General features: G+C 39.0%; 1 protein-coding gene across 15 annotated transcripts in view; it reads right to left on the bottom strand.

The window, feature by feature from the left end:
* The window catches only part of PDLIM5 (PDZ and LIM domain 5), a 142,129-nt gene extending 131,583 nt beyond the window's left edge, over positions 1–10,546 (bottom strand). For all 15 annotated transcript variants that reach the window (XM_039322865.1, XM_039322867.1, XM_039322870.1 and 12 more), the window contains exons 1-2: positions 10,393–10,546; positions 1,844–1,970 (exon numbers count right to left, since the gene is read on the bottom strand). In XM_039322865.1, the coding sequence (XP_039178799.1) occupies positions 1,844–1,939 (96 nt within the window). In that variant the 5' untranslated portion in view covers positions 1,940–1,970; positions 10,393–10,546. The remainder of the gene's footprint in view (positions 1–1,843; positions 1,971–10,392) is intronic.
* Between the last annotated feature and the right edge of the window lie 3,930 nt (positions 10,547–14,476).

The raw sequence follows: 14,476 nt of genomic DNA, 5'->3' as shown, positions 1-14,476 counted from the left end.
ATAAACACGGCTCATAGACCTCGTTATGGGGCCCGGTCGATTGATCCTCCCATCACTCATGTCGGATGTATTTATTTATATATATATATATGTACACACACACACACTGAAAAACCAAATTTAGCTAACAATGTCTGTGTCTGGATGTATAGATTCCACTAAATCATGGTGCATTATAGAATTAATTATAGAATTAATTTTATAGAATTAATCACACTAGTTGTCACTAGGCCACAGACCTCAGTTTACCATTAATAGTTCAAACCAAAACAAGGCAAATCAAACAGATCTTAAACCCAGAATATGAACCAAGCCTCTTTTCTCTCAATGGAGGTCAACAGGAGATGAGCATGCTACTGAAATAAAATATTACATAAGAAAAATTAGTTTAGTGCCAATTCTTGGCATATCCAGTAAGTCACTACTTCTGTTAAAGTACAGCTAAATTCCAAAACTGCATACCTCATAGGAGGTATCATAGCAACCAATAAAAATATTGGTATTAAAATACTTATTTACAAACGTTTTAGAGACAGTCAACTTACAACAATTCGGTGACCATTCAAAGTTATAACGGCACTAGAATCAGAATTAATCAAAGATTGTATGCTTAAATGGGCACAAAATTTTGGTGAACCAGTTCTATTGGATACCTGGGAAATTATCTGGGTGAGAAATGTTAAATTTACGCAAGCCCAGAACTTAAGGGAGAATTTTTATAAAATGTTTTATAGATGGCACCTTGATCCACAAAAAATGTCTCGTATGTATCCTGACTTACAGCCTAAATGTTGGAGATGTGGATGTTTGGATGCTACTTACTATCATATCTGGTGGTCATGTAAAAATATAAAAGCTTTTGGATTAAGATATGGTGGAATATTCAAAGAATTTTTAGAAGGAGGGTAAAATTTACCCCACAATTATTTTTGTTAGGTAGTGTTACTGATTGTGATACTAAAGAGATTATATTGATGTTAAATTTAATTACAGCCGCAAGGCTGTTAGTAGGGCAATATTGGAAGAAGGAATCTTTGCCTACCTTACAAGAGTGGTTTCTTAAAGTTTCTTATCTGGCGGAAATGGCAAAGATTTCGGCTTTTTTAAAGGAGCAATCACAAGAGAAATTTTTTGCCGTATGGGAAAAATGGATAAATTTCATACAATATAAATTGGTTATAAAAAATACCATTTAGCTTTTTCATAACTTGTATTTAAATTTGATATTTTATAGATTGTATTCTTTCTTTCTTTTCTTTTCCTTTATTTCTTTTTTTATTTTTTTCTTTCTTTCTTTTTTAAGTATTTTTTTAATGTATATTAATTTTTTTTTAGAATTTTTAAAATTTTAATTAAGCCTATATTCAGCTCTGGGAAGCTCGGGGGGGGGGATGAAGGGGGGTGGCTTGGGAGGGTTTGGGGAGGGTTGTTTTTTGTTGTTTTTTTTGTTTTTTGTAAAACTTTTAAAAAATTTTCAATAAAAAATAAGTTATAACGGCACTAACAAAAATGACTTATCACAATTTTTCAACATGTCATTATAGCAAACCCCGTGATCATGTGTTCAAAATTCGTACGCTTGGCAACTGGTTAATATTTATGACGGTTGCAATGTCCTGGGATCATGTGATCACCTTTAGGGACCATCTGGCGAGCAAAGTCAATAGGGAAGCCGGATTCTCTTAACAACTGTGTTACTAACTTAACATCTGCAGTGATTCACTTAACAACTATCTTGCTTAGCAACAGAAATGTGGGGATCCATTGTAGTCGTAAGTCGAGGAATACCTGTATTGACACGATATTTCAGATGATGCTTAAAAGGTTTTTTAAACATGCTTACCCGAGAGATAGTGAGAGGCATGTTGAAGTCCTTCCCACCTTGGAGCCTGAATCCCCAAGGAGCTGGACCCACCAGTGAAACACTGTAGTTATTCATGGTCTTCTGCAGTAATTCTCAGGGGAACAATCTGTAAGAGACATTTGAAGATTCTGAATGCTAAAGATACAACCCAAGTGTCCATAAGCAGCTCAGATGCTAATGTTCTGACTGGGTTCATGCATTGCACTCACCACAGTGGCTAATCCACCTTATGTCTTAGTACAAGGCATATATAATCTAGATTCTAGGTAAATCACAAGCTTCCCTCAAAATGTATAATGGACAACCATGCAATCAACTTTCATTTTCTTCCAGGAATCTTGAATGGGGAGAAAAGGGGGATGTGTTTTAATTATTTGTTGAATGTGCCATAATGACTGGATTCATACATCACGCTAGCCTGAACCAAAGAAAGCACTTAGCAGAAAGTATAATTCAAGCCAGTCTATTTTCTTTCTTCTAAGGAAGGAGATCTCTCTCTTCCTGTCTATTCTGGAATATACAAACAATTCGGATACAGAATGAAATATCTTTTATAGAGTTGTGGATACTGTTAAATTTAAGTTGTGGATATTTAGAGATTCTAGCTAAGCATGTCTTAAATTTATTCTGCATTTTACTCCTGAAATCTATTTTCAGAACAAATTTAGTAATAGTAATAGTAGTAAAGTTGGAAGGGACCTTGGAGGTCATCTAGTCCAACCCCCTGCTCGGGCAGGAAACCCTACACCATTTCGGACAAATGGCTGTCCAGTCTCTTCTTAAAAACTTCCAGTGTTGGAGCATTTACTGCTTCTGGAGGCAGGCTGTTCCACTGATTAATTGTTCTCACTCTCAGGAAGTTTCTCCTTAGTTCTAGGTTGCTTCTCTCCTTGATTGGTTTCCACCCGTTGCTTCTTGTCCTGCCTTCAGGTGCTTTGGAAAATAGCTTAATTCCCTCTTCTTTATGGCAGCCCCTGAGATATTGGAATACTGCTATCATGTCCCCCCTTGTCCTCTCTTCGTTAAACTAGACATACCCAATTCTAGCAACCGTTCCTTATATGTTTTAGCCTCCAGTCCCCTAATCATCTTTGTTGCTCTTCTCTGTACTCTTTCTAGAGTCTCAACATCTTTTTTACATCGTAGTGACCAAAAATGGATGCAGTATTCCAAGTGTGGCCTTATCAAGGCATTGTAGAGTGGCATTAATACTTCACGTGATCTTGATTCTATCCCTCTGTTAATGCAGCCTAGCACTGTGTTGGCCTTTTTGGCAGCTGCAGCACACTGCTGGCTCATATTTAGGTGATTGTCTACTAGGACTCCGAGGTCCCTCTCACAGTTACTACTATTGAGCATGGTGCCACCTATGCTGTACTTGTGCATTGGTTTTTCTTGCCTAAATGTAGAACCTTGCTTTTTTCACCATTGAATTTCATTTTGTTAGTTAGTGCCCAGTGTTCAAGTCTGTCCAGATCCTTCTGTATCTGAAGCCTGTCTTCTGGAGTGTTGGCTATTCCTGCCAGCTGGGTGTCGTCTGCAAATTTGATGAGTTCCCCATCTATCCCTTCATCCAAATCGTTGATGAAGATGTTGAAGAGTACTGGGCCCAGAACAGAGCCCTGGGGCACCCCACTACACACTTCCCTCCATATAGATGCAGTTCCATTGAGGACCACTCGCTGAGTACGGCCGGTCAGCCAGATACGGATCCATCTGGTGGTGGTTCTGTCTACCCCACATTTTTCTATCTTGTCAAGTAGTAGGTTGTGATCTACTTTATCAAATGCCTTACTGAAGTCCAAGTACATTATGTCCACAGCATTCCTCTGATCCACTAATTTTGTCACTTGGTCAAAGAATGCAATAAGATTTGTCTGGCATGATCTATTTTTGACAAACCCAGGTTGGCTTTTAGTAATGACTTTGTTTGCCTCTAGGTGTTCGTTGATTCGTTGTTTGATTATCTTTTCCAGGATCTTCCCAGGTATTGAGGTCAGGCTGATAGGTCTGTAATTTCCTGGATCCATTTTTTTTCCTTTTTTGAGGATGGGAACTACATCAGCTCTTGTCCAGTCCTCTGGTAGTTCTCCTGTGTTCCAGGATCTTTGAAAAATATAGTTCAGTGGCTCCGATATCACATCTGCCAGTTCCTTGAGAACTCTGGGGTGTAATCCGTCTGGTCCTGGCAATTTGAACTCATCTAGGCTGGACAGGTGCTCACTAACGATTTTCTTGCCTATCTTAACTTGTGTTTCTGTTTTGTTTTTTATGGCACTATTTTTGATAGGTTGGTCTGTTTTTTTCCCTTTGTGTAAAGACAGATGCAAAAAATGAGTTAAATAGTTCTGCTTTCTCCCTGTTGCTTGTCACCTTCTTGCCACTTCCACCCACTAATGGACCAATCATTTCCTTCACTTTTTTCTTGTTTTTTACATGTTGAAAGAAGCTTTTTTGTTATTTTTGACTTTGGTCGCAAGCCTTAGTTCATTTTGAGCCTTGGCTTTCTTCACTTCATTTTTGCAGGCTCGGGCTATTTGCTGATATTCTGACTTAGTTATGTTCCCCTCTTTCCACTTTCTATACTTGTCCTTTTTATCTTTCAATTTGTCAGAGAGTTCTTTATGCAGCCATGCTGGTTTCTTTTGAGAGCTGTTATTTTTCCTCTTTGTTGGTATTGTGCTAGACTGTGCTTTTAGTATCTCATTTTTCAAAATTTCCCAAGCTTCTTGAGTTGTTTTCCCCTTGAGGATTCTCATCCATGGAATCCTTCCCAAGCCCTCTCTAAGTTTATTGAAATTAGCTCTCTTGAAGTCCAAGACTCTAGTTTGACTGTGTTCTATTGGTTGTGCTTCTATAAGGTTGAATTCTAATATTGCATGATCACTTCCTCCCAGGGTTCCTATGGCTCCAACACCGTCTATCATTTCATCTCTGTTAGTGAGAATTAGATCCAAAATGGCTAATCCCCTAGTTCCATTCTCTACTTTTTGGGAGACAAAGGTGTCTGCTAGGTTTGCCAGGAACCTGTTTGATCTTCCACTTGGTGCGGAGTTTGTCTCCCAGTTGATGTCAGGGTAGTTAAAGTCCCCCATTACTATTGTGATGTGCTTCCTACATACCTTAGTTAGCTGACTAGCAAAAGTTCATCTATTTCCTCTGTTTGGTTGGGTGGTCTGTAGTATACACCTATGGCAATGTCATTTCCCCCCCCTTTTATATTGACCCAAATGCATTCAAGACAGTTTTTATCATTGTTGTACTCTATTTCTGTGGAGATGTAGTTATTTCTTATATAGAGAGCAACTCCACCTCCTCTTTTATTTGGTCTGTTTCTTTTAAATAATTTAAATCCCTCTAGCTGTGTGTTCCATGTGTGAGCTTCATCCCACCATGTTTCCGTAATGGCAACAATATCGTATCTGCCCTCATTAACCTGAATTTCTAGTTCACCCTGTTTGCTGTTCATACTTTGTGCATTGGTGTATAAACATTTGAGTCCTTTGCTCAAGAAGAAGAAAAATGAAAAATAAAGAAGTGGATGGTAATATGCTGATGAAATTAGGGCTGGGCATTTTTAAATTCTGAGATGAAAACGTGTTTGAAGGTTTTTTATATACCAATTTTCTGCTGTTTAATGGCACTATAATAATACAAGTAATGCAACATTAGCACATTTATGTTTGTATGGGGGGAGGGGCAATTCATAACCTGAAAAAGGAACTTCAGAGACTTCATATGAGTTGAAAGCTGAGAAGCACTAATTCTGACTAAGATATTATTCATGATTTCACTGGCTACTGTGTTCTTGCTTGCATGGAGACTGTAAAAAAGGAAGCTGTTCTCAAAAATCAGAGCAAGGTTGAAAATGCCCATTTTTCATTTGAAAGATCATGGAAAGCGAAGGATCAGTTATTCTCTTATAAAGTGAAAATGCTTCATGTGGATACATTATAAAAATGCCTGATGTTTGCCCAAAATAAGATGGGCTGAAAACCCAGCAGATAAAATTTTCTAGATATCATTTGTTCTCTTTCTGCAACTCTGATATCACCCAGGACGAGAATTCCAACAATTCAAGTTAGCTTCCATTGTGGTATGAAGGTCTATCCTTAATAAGGTTAAGTCATAGCTTATTATTATTATAGCTTAAGTCATGGAAGAGACTGGACAGCCACTTGTCTGAAATGATATAGGGTCTCCTGTTTGAGCAGGGGGCTGGACTAGAAGACCTCTAAGGTCCCTTCCAGCTCTCTTCCAATTGATTATTTAGCCATGGCTTGAGGACTGTGTCAGGACTTGGCCTAAACCAGTGTTTATCAACCTTGACAATTTTAAGGCATGTGGACTTCAACTCCCAGAATTCCACAGCCAGCATTGCTGACTGTGGAATGCTAGGAGTTGAAGTCCACATGCCTTAAAATTGTCAAGGTTGAGAAACACTGGCCCTAAACTATTTTGGTCATTAAACAATGAACCTGATAGGAAAGTGTTAACTCCACCTCTGCCTGCTGGAAGGCAGGGCTTAAGACTTCTTCTTCCTCCATGAGGAAATCTGCTCTTTTCATATGCAAATATTGACTTCAACAGAGTGTGATTTGGCCTTTTCTTTACTGAAACTCAGTCTAAACACATCACAATTACAGATGGCAAGTGTCATTGTAATCTGATCTCTAGTTACGGGTATCTCCTTTCAATCCATTCTCTATGGAAAGCAGAATTAAGGTTGAGGGGAGAGGTCTGTTTTGGAAAGTAGAAAAGCTCTACTCTCTATCAGGAAGAGATATAGTTAACTCTTTCCTGTTGGTTCATCTTTTAGTGATGGAGAATGACTGTGTTTTTTTCCTTGCATTAAGCCACAAACCATGATTTACGATCAAAACACACTATAACTTAGCTGAAGGCTCTCAGTGCGGACTAAAGAATAAGCAGTATGCCAAATAAGCTTTTTAGTCTTTCCAGCCTAACAGAATGTTGGAAATAAATTAAAAGAGGTTGGTTTCTATCTGTCTAGCTATCACAGAATAACTGTCCAAAAACCGAAGTGCCTAAATTTAGTATAGAGGGAAGTGCCAGCAAAAGAAAGCTGGAGTTCAAAAATAGGCCAAATAACATTACAGGGGCTGTGAAGGAACCTCTCATAAAATACTTTCGCAGTGCATAACTAGCAGAGCAGGCATTGAACAGCCCCTCCAAATGTTGCTAACAGTTCCATTCTAAAGCACACTCACCCATACTAACACACTTGTAGTTTCCTTTCTATAGTTATGACCCACCTTGGACCATATGCAGCCTGCCTTCCAAATGTGCCTATGCAGAGGCAACCTGTTATTTCATGACAACAACAAAAATGCAGGAGCTTTTATAGCCATTGTTGGCAAAAGGGTTGGAAGTAATTCCAGGGAAGGTTAGTTTGCATGTTTTTTTCCTATCTTGTTTTTTCTTTCCAACTTAACATAATGTTAAAAAGAAATTATGGAAAGGGGCTCTTGATTCTGTCTAGACATTAGCAGAATAATTGTTGAAAAGAGAATAAAATAAGACCAACTCTGTGGTGAGGAAAGAAATCAGCAAAAGACTAAGTTCAAAAATGGGCCAGATTTGACTAGGAACTGGAGGGGGGGAAAATCCAATCTCTCCATGACACCCTCATTCTAAGACCCTTTGTGGTCATGTGACCACAGTAAAACAACTGTGTCTAAGTGCTATTGCTATCCTGCAAGCATGATATTTTACAATGGTTTTGCAAAAACTGGCACTTACTTCCCCATTTTTATCTTTTAAAAAATATATTTATCTTTATGGATTTAATAACTGCTACCAATAGTGGAATAAGGATAAGCAATAATAAAATTTGTTAAGTTTTTCAATTAATTAAAGCCTTCAAAGAAGTATTTGGCCTACCTCTTGCAATACAGTGCAGCAATTGATGCATGTCACTTACATCAGAGGTTCCCAACCTTTTGGGCACCAGGGACCATGGAGAGAGGTTTTTCCCTGGACTGGAGGGGGGCTGGTTTTGTGTGGTACCTGCATCCTGTGGATGGAACTTTCCTTGTTTGTGCGGACTGGTTGTTGGCATGCTACGGCCCAGTACTGGTCCACAGACTGGGGATTGGGGACCCCAACTTACATAATACAATGACATTAAGCAAGTGAAGTATTTTTTTACAAGCAGCCAAGCTATAATTTTTAGAATGGAAAGATCTGGCTTTTCTCCTGGCCCAGATCTCAAATAAGTTACAATGCTATAATATTTTCTAGGTCGAAAATATGTGTCTCTTACATATCTTTGCATATTTTATAACACTAAAAATAAAACCAGAGCAGAAATGGTTGTAAAGTTATTTAATACCTAAGATGGAAGGTCAGTTAAGTAGCGTGGGTGAACCATAGTTTTTTGAAGAATATTTATTTTAGATGAATGTACAGTAGTTGGCAAATCAACAAAACTAGAAACCCTGCTTAGGACTGATCAGAATGCCAATTTAAAATACAATTTTATTGTTAAATTTGTATGCCACCCAACTTGTAACAACTCTGCACAATCTTTTAGTATGATACATATCTAAAGGTATCTCCAAGAGAAATATACTTGGACAAATTTTTTTTTTTAAAAAAAAAATACAGTCTTGAAATAGCAACATTCTAGTGGCTGTTTGATATTTGATGCCTCAGTCATAGAATCAAGAGAGAGCGTGTTTACACATCTGCTGAGTGGTACCTTGTCGAGTCCTAGTCTGTTGAACAAGCAACCATTTGCAACACAGTATTTGCAAATGGTAAGCCATAACCAATTGACCATCCAATAATTAGGATCATAATATTGCATGAACCTGACAGATAGCTAGGAATGCAGGCAGAACTTCAGAGGGATAGCAAGGCCTGTCAATCAGTTCTTGGCCACAGTCTTTCAGAAGCCTATCTGTTCCCTTTGTATGAATTAATGGATTGAAAAACCATCTTATTAATTAAGGCTAACTGATTTTGGATAACTTGTAATAAATGTTTGGAATAACATACGGAAATCACTAGAATTTATTGCATAAACACACTAGCATACAACTATTATAAACAGTCTATCTCAGTGCAAAAGTTACTTGACATTAATGAAACACTTTTAAAAGTTTCTTGGAAATGGAAATTTTTTCTTCTAGCCTTAGATATCATTTGATGATTTTTAGCATGCAGGTCTGGGGGGGGGGAAGCAGGGAGTCTGGAGATAATCAAATATTAAATATCACTAGTGGTTCTTAAATCCATAATCCTGTCTATTCTAGGACATTGTTTATAGCTTCCAAGTGCTTATTCTCATTCCATTCACAAGCATATACTTAATATAGCACCTTAAAGTATTACTGAAAAACACTCATCAGAAATTTACTAAAAAAAAAGCAAAACTGCTTTAATGGCTTGCCTGTGGATCCTTTTATGAAATCTACATTTTCTTCATGATAACAAGAGCAATGGAAGAAATTGGTAGCTTCAACATGTGCAACTATGCACACGTAGCATATTCAAAAGTTGCATTTATCTGCAGGCACTAATAGAAATCCCAGAGCTCCTTAAATCTTGGTAAACAGAAATCTCAAGAAATTTTCTTAATTGGTGCCAGGCATTGAAGGCCAACATATCACTAGCTACAAAGTTGGTGGATGGACTGGATCTAGATTATTTGGCAGCTGCCAAAAAGTCATGAGCACAAAAAGCAAATAAAGCAAATTTCTCACACGTCTGCTTTACTTCATCGCCCTCCCGCGGGGAAAAAAAAATGGCCCAGTTGATTTTATTTTATTTCCACTGTCTTTTAACATGCCTGGAGTTACTGATTTACTAACAGGCAGTCGGGCCACTTAAGGAAAGTCCTGTTGATGAAATGAGTTGGTGGCTGGGGAGGAAGGCAAGGAGAGGGAGTGAAAGAGATCTGGAAAAAAAGAAAAAGAAAAGTAGAAGTACAGCAACCTGAGCAAACTAATCTCGGGGTACCAAGCAATATTAACTTGTTGCCGCTTCTCAACTCTTAGATTAAAAGAAAGAGGAGGGCGGGAATCGAAGAAGCGACACCTTACAGCAGCATTTAACAGGCACGTCTGTTAAAAAACAACGCCACGGGAGGGGCCAGCTCAAGAAGGGGAACATTTCACCACGGAACTACGAAGGGACTCTACCGAGTAAAAAGCGTCTCTTTTTTAGCTCTGGTTCTGCCCAGGGCGCTGGGGTCGTAGTAGCAGCTCCCACCCCGTCCCCCGGCTCCATTTCCGTCCCCAAACGCGGTGCAAATTTTAGCCGGCGCCTCGGGAGAACGCCTCCACCCAGCCCTCCCATTCTGCAAGGTGCCGCGGAAGCGCCTCGCCTCCCTCGTCCCCTTTGCGGACGCGCTGCTGCTCCTCCCAGGCGCGCAAAAGCCTCCTTCGCCCCGTCCGCACGCCCTTTATTTCCCGCGACCACCTCACAAGAAAACTTTCCCTCCAGCCTAGGGCGGCTCCCCTCCCTCCGTCCCTTCTCCGCAAAGCCCGTCCACCACTCACTTCCAAAGCGGAGGCTGGAGAGGCGCGCAAGACCGCAAGCGCTCCGACCGACTGGCGTGTGCGCGAAAGAGGGCAAACTCCAAGCCGAAGCCCTCTCGCACCGAGCTCTTGTTTGCACTTCCGCCCCTTTCTTGGCCCCTCCCCACTCCGGCTCAGGAGGACCGGCGAGGTTGGCTCCAGCTGAGAGCGAGAGGAGGGAGGCGGGGGCAGCGGGCTACCTTCCGGCCCTGGCGTGCGCCTCGCTCTCATGCGAACCTCGGGCGCCCGCAGCTTTGCATGAGACCGCAATGGAGCCCTAAGACCAGAATTGCCGGCTTGAACGAGGACGGAGAAATAAAGACACCATTTAATGAAAACCCTGCCCAAATTCTAGTGCGTTAACCACGTTTAACAGGCTGAAGTTTCCAGGTTGGTGAATTTAGCAGAGTCTGCCAAGTCCAGTCGCCTCTTTAAGTCGATTTCTAATTTATTTTATTTCAACTGTGCATGAAAGCATGTTGCGTACACACGTGCAACAGGGGACCTGCGTGTCATTGTTATTCTGGACTATTGCCATCTTTGCTGCCATCTAGTGATCGTCTGGATTTTCTCAGGCGTAGCATTTCTTAGTTGCGGTTACCGCCGTAGACACAATTTTTATTAGCTTTTTTTATCCCTTGTAGATATTACATTATCAGACCAACAAGTATAAAACCAAGCTGAGAGAACACAAACCAATAATAGGACCCTAAGCTGTATGCATTCTTCTCTACTTGCTTATTACATTTAATACGAAGACTCTGGACTGTATATAATAAAAATACAAGCCAAAACAACAAAATAAAGTTCAGTGGAAAAAAATTGAACTACATCCCTTTGATCAATCAGTTTGGAAGCCATCATCTCCTTTAAAGGAAGCAGATTTATGCAATTCCCAGAATGTCTTTCTAGAGCAGAATTCTATTGACCTCCAAGGGTTGACAAGACTATGCATTATTATTATTATGCATAGTACTATTAGCTGAAGTAGTATTTATTATTGGATTTTTATTCCACCTTTTTTTACTTTATAAGTAACTCAAGGCAGCAAATCTATTTTTACTTCCTATTTTCCCCACAACAACTCTGTAAAGTGGGTTGACCTGAGAGAGAGTGACTGGCCCAAGGTCACCCAGCCGCCTTTCATGGCTAAGGCAGGACTAGAACTTACCATTTCCTGGTTTGTAGGCCAGCATTTGTTATTATCTTCATATAATAAATTTTGGGGATCAATAACTTCATCTGAAATTTTATGAAGGGGATGATAAATGTCTATGGAGATTCTCAGTCATCCAGATCATGGTTGTCCCAAAGGTGCTTTTTCAACATGTAACTGGACTTACTTATTTTTCTTTAAAGACGTTTCGCTTCTCATCCAAGAAGCTTCTTCAGCTCTGGGGATGATTTTGCAAAGTAAGAGCTATTACAGAGACAATATTTTAGATTATAACTACCAATTTGGAATTGATGGTCAAAGATGAAGAATGAACAAGAATCTGGATCGAGCAGGGCAGAACAAATCATCATTGCAAATCAGTTAAGGTAAAAATTGTCCATGCTCCCTGTTTGATGCAATCTTCTATAGATGCAAGCCTGGTCCTGAATCTGCTGACAGAAGTTTTGTTTGAACCAGATTATATTGCCAGTCTTAAAAAAAACTTCCTAACATGCTTGGTCACGTCTGCCTTGCTTAACCACCCACCATGACGTACAAATTCATCATCTCCTGGCCTGAATAAAATTAATTCACTTGTCTGTAGCACAAAAAAGCCTTATTCTTTCTGCTTCCAAGGACATTAGTCTCTCGCTACACAGGAATGAGCAGAAGCTATCTCGACCTCCCTTTGTAATAAGATTTTTGCCTTCTTCTTTTATGATGTCCATTTAGTCCTCCCAGTTATGTTCTCGAAGATCAAACCAGAGTTAACAGAAAACGTCTGTCTGGACATGCCTGACCTATAGTTGATTCATAGAGTACAGCAAAAACTCTGCTTAATTAAGGTTGTCAACTCTGTGCTGCAATTTGGACAACCACTAATAAAGAGTCAGAGAAACCTACTTCTTTGTTGCCATCTAGAATTTTGCAGTTCTAATAACCCTAACTTGGTGATCAACAGAACCTACAATTTTGTTTTGTCTTTATTTTCTTACTATGACTGCTCATTTATTTTTTCCTATCTACATGATATTCCAGTTGATATTCCAGTTGCAGCCCTATTAGTGTTATGATTATTTTACCCCTTGTATACAAAATATTTGTAAAGGCCAGATATAGTGTTGTTCACACAGTAAACTAAGCTGTAATGTGGTTTGCTTGTTCAGTGGGTTGTGTGAACTCAGCCTAAGCAATTATTCATGGCTAATCGAATTCCATTGTGGTTTACTTATTGGACTATAGATAGACCAGTCATGGCTTATTGCCATGGATGCTTATCATGTTTTTCTCTTTCCCAATATATTTATATTTGTGTAGTGTCCTACTAATCTACATAACAATAGCTCAGAGCAAAACCTTATATTGTTCTGTTCTAAGCTCAAAAGAAAATGGAAAAAAAGAGAGAGAAAAACTGAACTTTGCATGTCCACTATGAAAAATCTCAAGCTAGCATCATTATTCATAGGCTATGTGAAGTCAATCCACATAATTTTTGTTTGTTTGCTTAGCAAATTTATATAGCTGCCCATCTTACAAAAAGTTACTTTGGGTGACCGCCAAGCTTTTAAGCGGACTTATTATGTTTTGTGCACAATATTCATGACAACCAGGGAAATAGGTTAAAATAAATCTAGCATTTGCGAACATACTACTAAATGATGATTACCAACATGGATTTATGTTCAGCAAGAAAGAAATAGCATTATTTTACCATCAGACTTTCCAAAACTGAAGCCAAATGACTTTAATTGTTTCACCTTGACAACAAGGATGGGTGTACACCATCTTCTGCTTCACTTCTAAAGGGCAAGACTAGTCATCACAATTCAGGAGTGATTGTTTGTTATACCCTGTTGCTGCATACCATGACACCCGTCAATAAATATTTAAATACAGTATCGATCTCTACATACAATAATATAATACACACATATAGTCAGATACCTGTTAGGTTTGGTGTTATGCAAAAAGAGAAAGAGAGAGAGAGAAAAAAAACACTCATCTAATTACTGTTTTCCTCTAGGAGAAAAGAAAATATTAGCATGCTATAGCATGGCAGCTAATGAATCTAATGATTTATAGTGATATAAATTAATGATATAATCTTATATCTTGTCAGCTCAGCCATAATAAATGCCTTACAGAGACATTTGGTTGAGATCTGGCAGTAGTTATAAGTTAATAGTATTAATAATCATTTTGTATGTAATGAAATTTGTAATTTTGTATGTATGTATGTTTTATATAATGTAAAGTCTCCTTCGATTCAGGCTCAACTCTTGATAATGTCCATATAGTTTTCTTCGCAAGTATATGAAAAAGGTTTGCTATTGTTTTATTCTGATTTTGTTTTACTTAATAGTATTATCTAGACCAAGGGTCCCCAACCCCTGGTCTGTGGACCAGTACCGGACTGCAACATGCCAGCAACCGGTCCACAAAAACAAGCAAAGCCCCATCCGCGAGATGCAGGCAGCACACAAAACCACACACTCTCGGGTCCAGGGAAAAATCTCTCTCCACGAAACCGGTCCCTGGTGCCCAAAAGGTTGGGAACCTCTGATCTAGACAACAGTGATCTCCCATTCAAGTACTAGCTTAGATTGTCAAGATTAGCCATAGCTGCCTAAAATCTTTAATCCCCTTTTAAAACTGCGTATCTGTATGGTTGGTCACCACAACATTGCAGTGATGATGCAAAGGGTACATTAAACTAGTAATTAATAGGTTGTATAACAATAATTTTTCCCCTATTTCCTATTGTACCGTATTATGGTAATTTTCGCCATCAATCTATAAGAGTGCTACATTACACACTAGACCAAAACAACAAATCATGTTAAACTTAATTCCAAAAAAGATTAAAGCATCTTCTGCATAGGTTTAGTCTCTGAAGCAGTGTTTCTCAAC

The sequence above is a fragment of the Crotalus tigris genome, unplaced genomic scaffold (assembly GCF_016545835.1).
Source record: "Crotalus tigris isolate CLP2741 ecotype Arizona unplaced genomic scaffold, ASM1654583v1 scf7180000024151.2778019, whole genome shotgun sequence".
Classification (NCBI taxonomy): domain Eukaryota; kingdom Metazoa; phylum Chordata; class Lepidosauria; order Squamata; family Viperidae; genus Crotalus; species Crotalus tigris.
The sequence above is the reverse complement of the archived record's forward strand: the minus strand, read 5'-3'. Positions and strand labels throughout refer to the sequence as shown.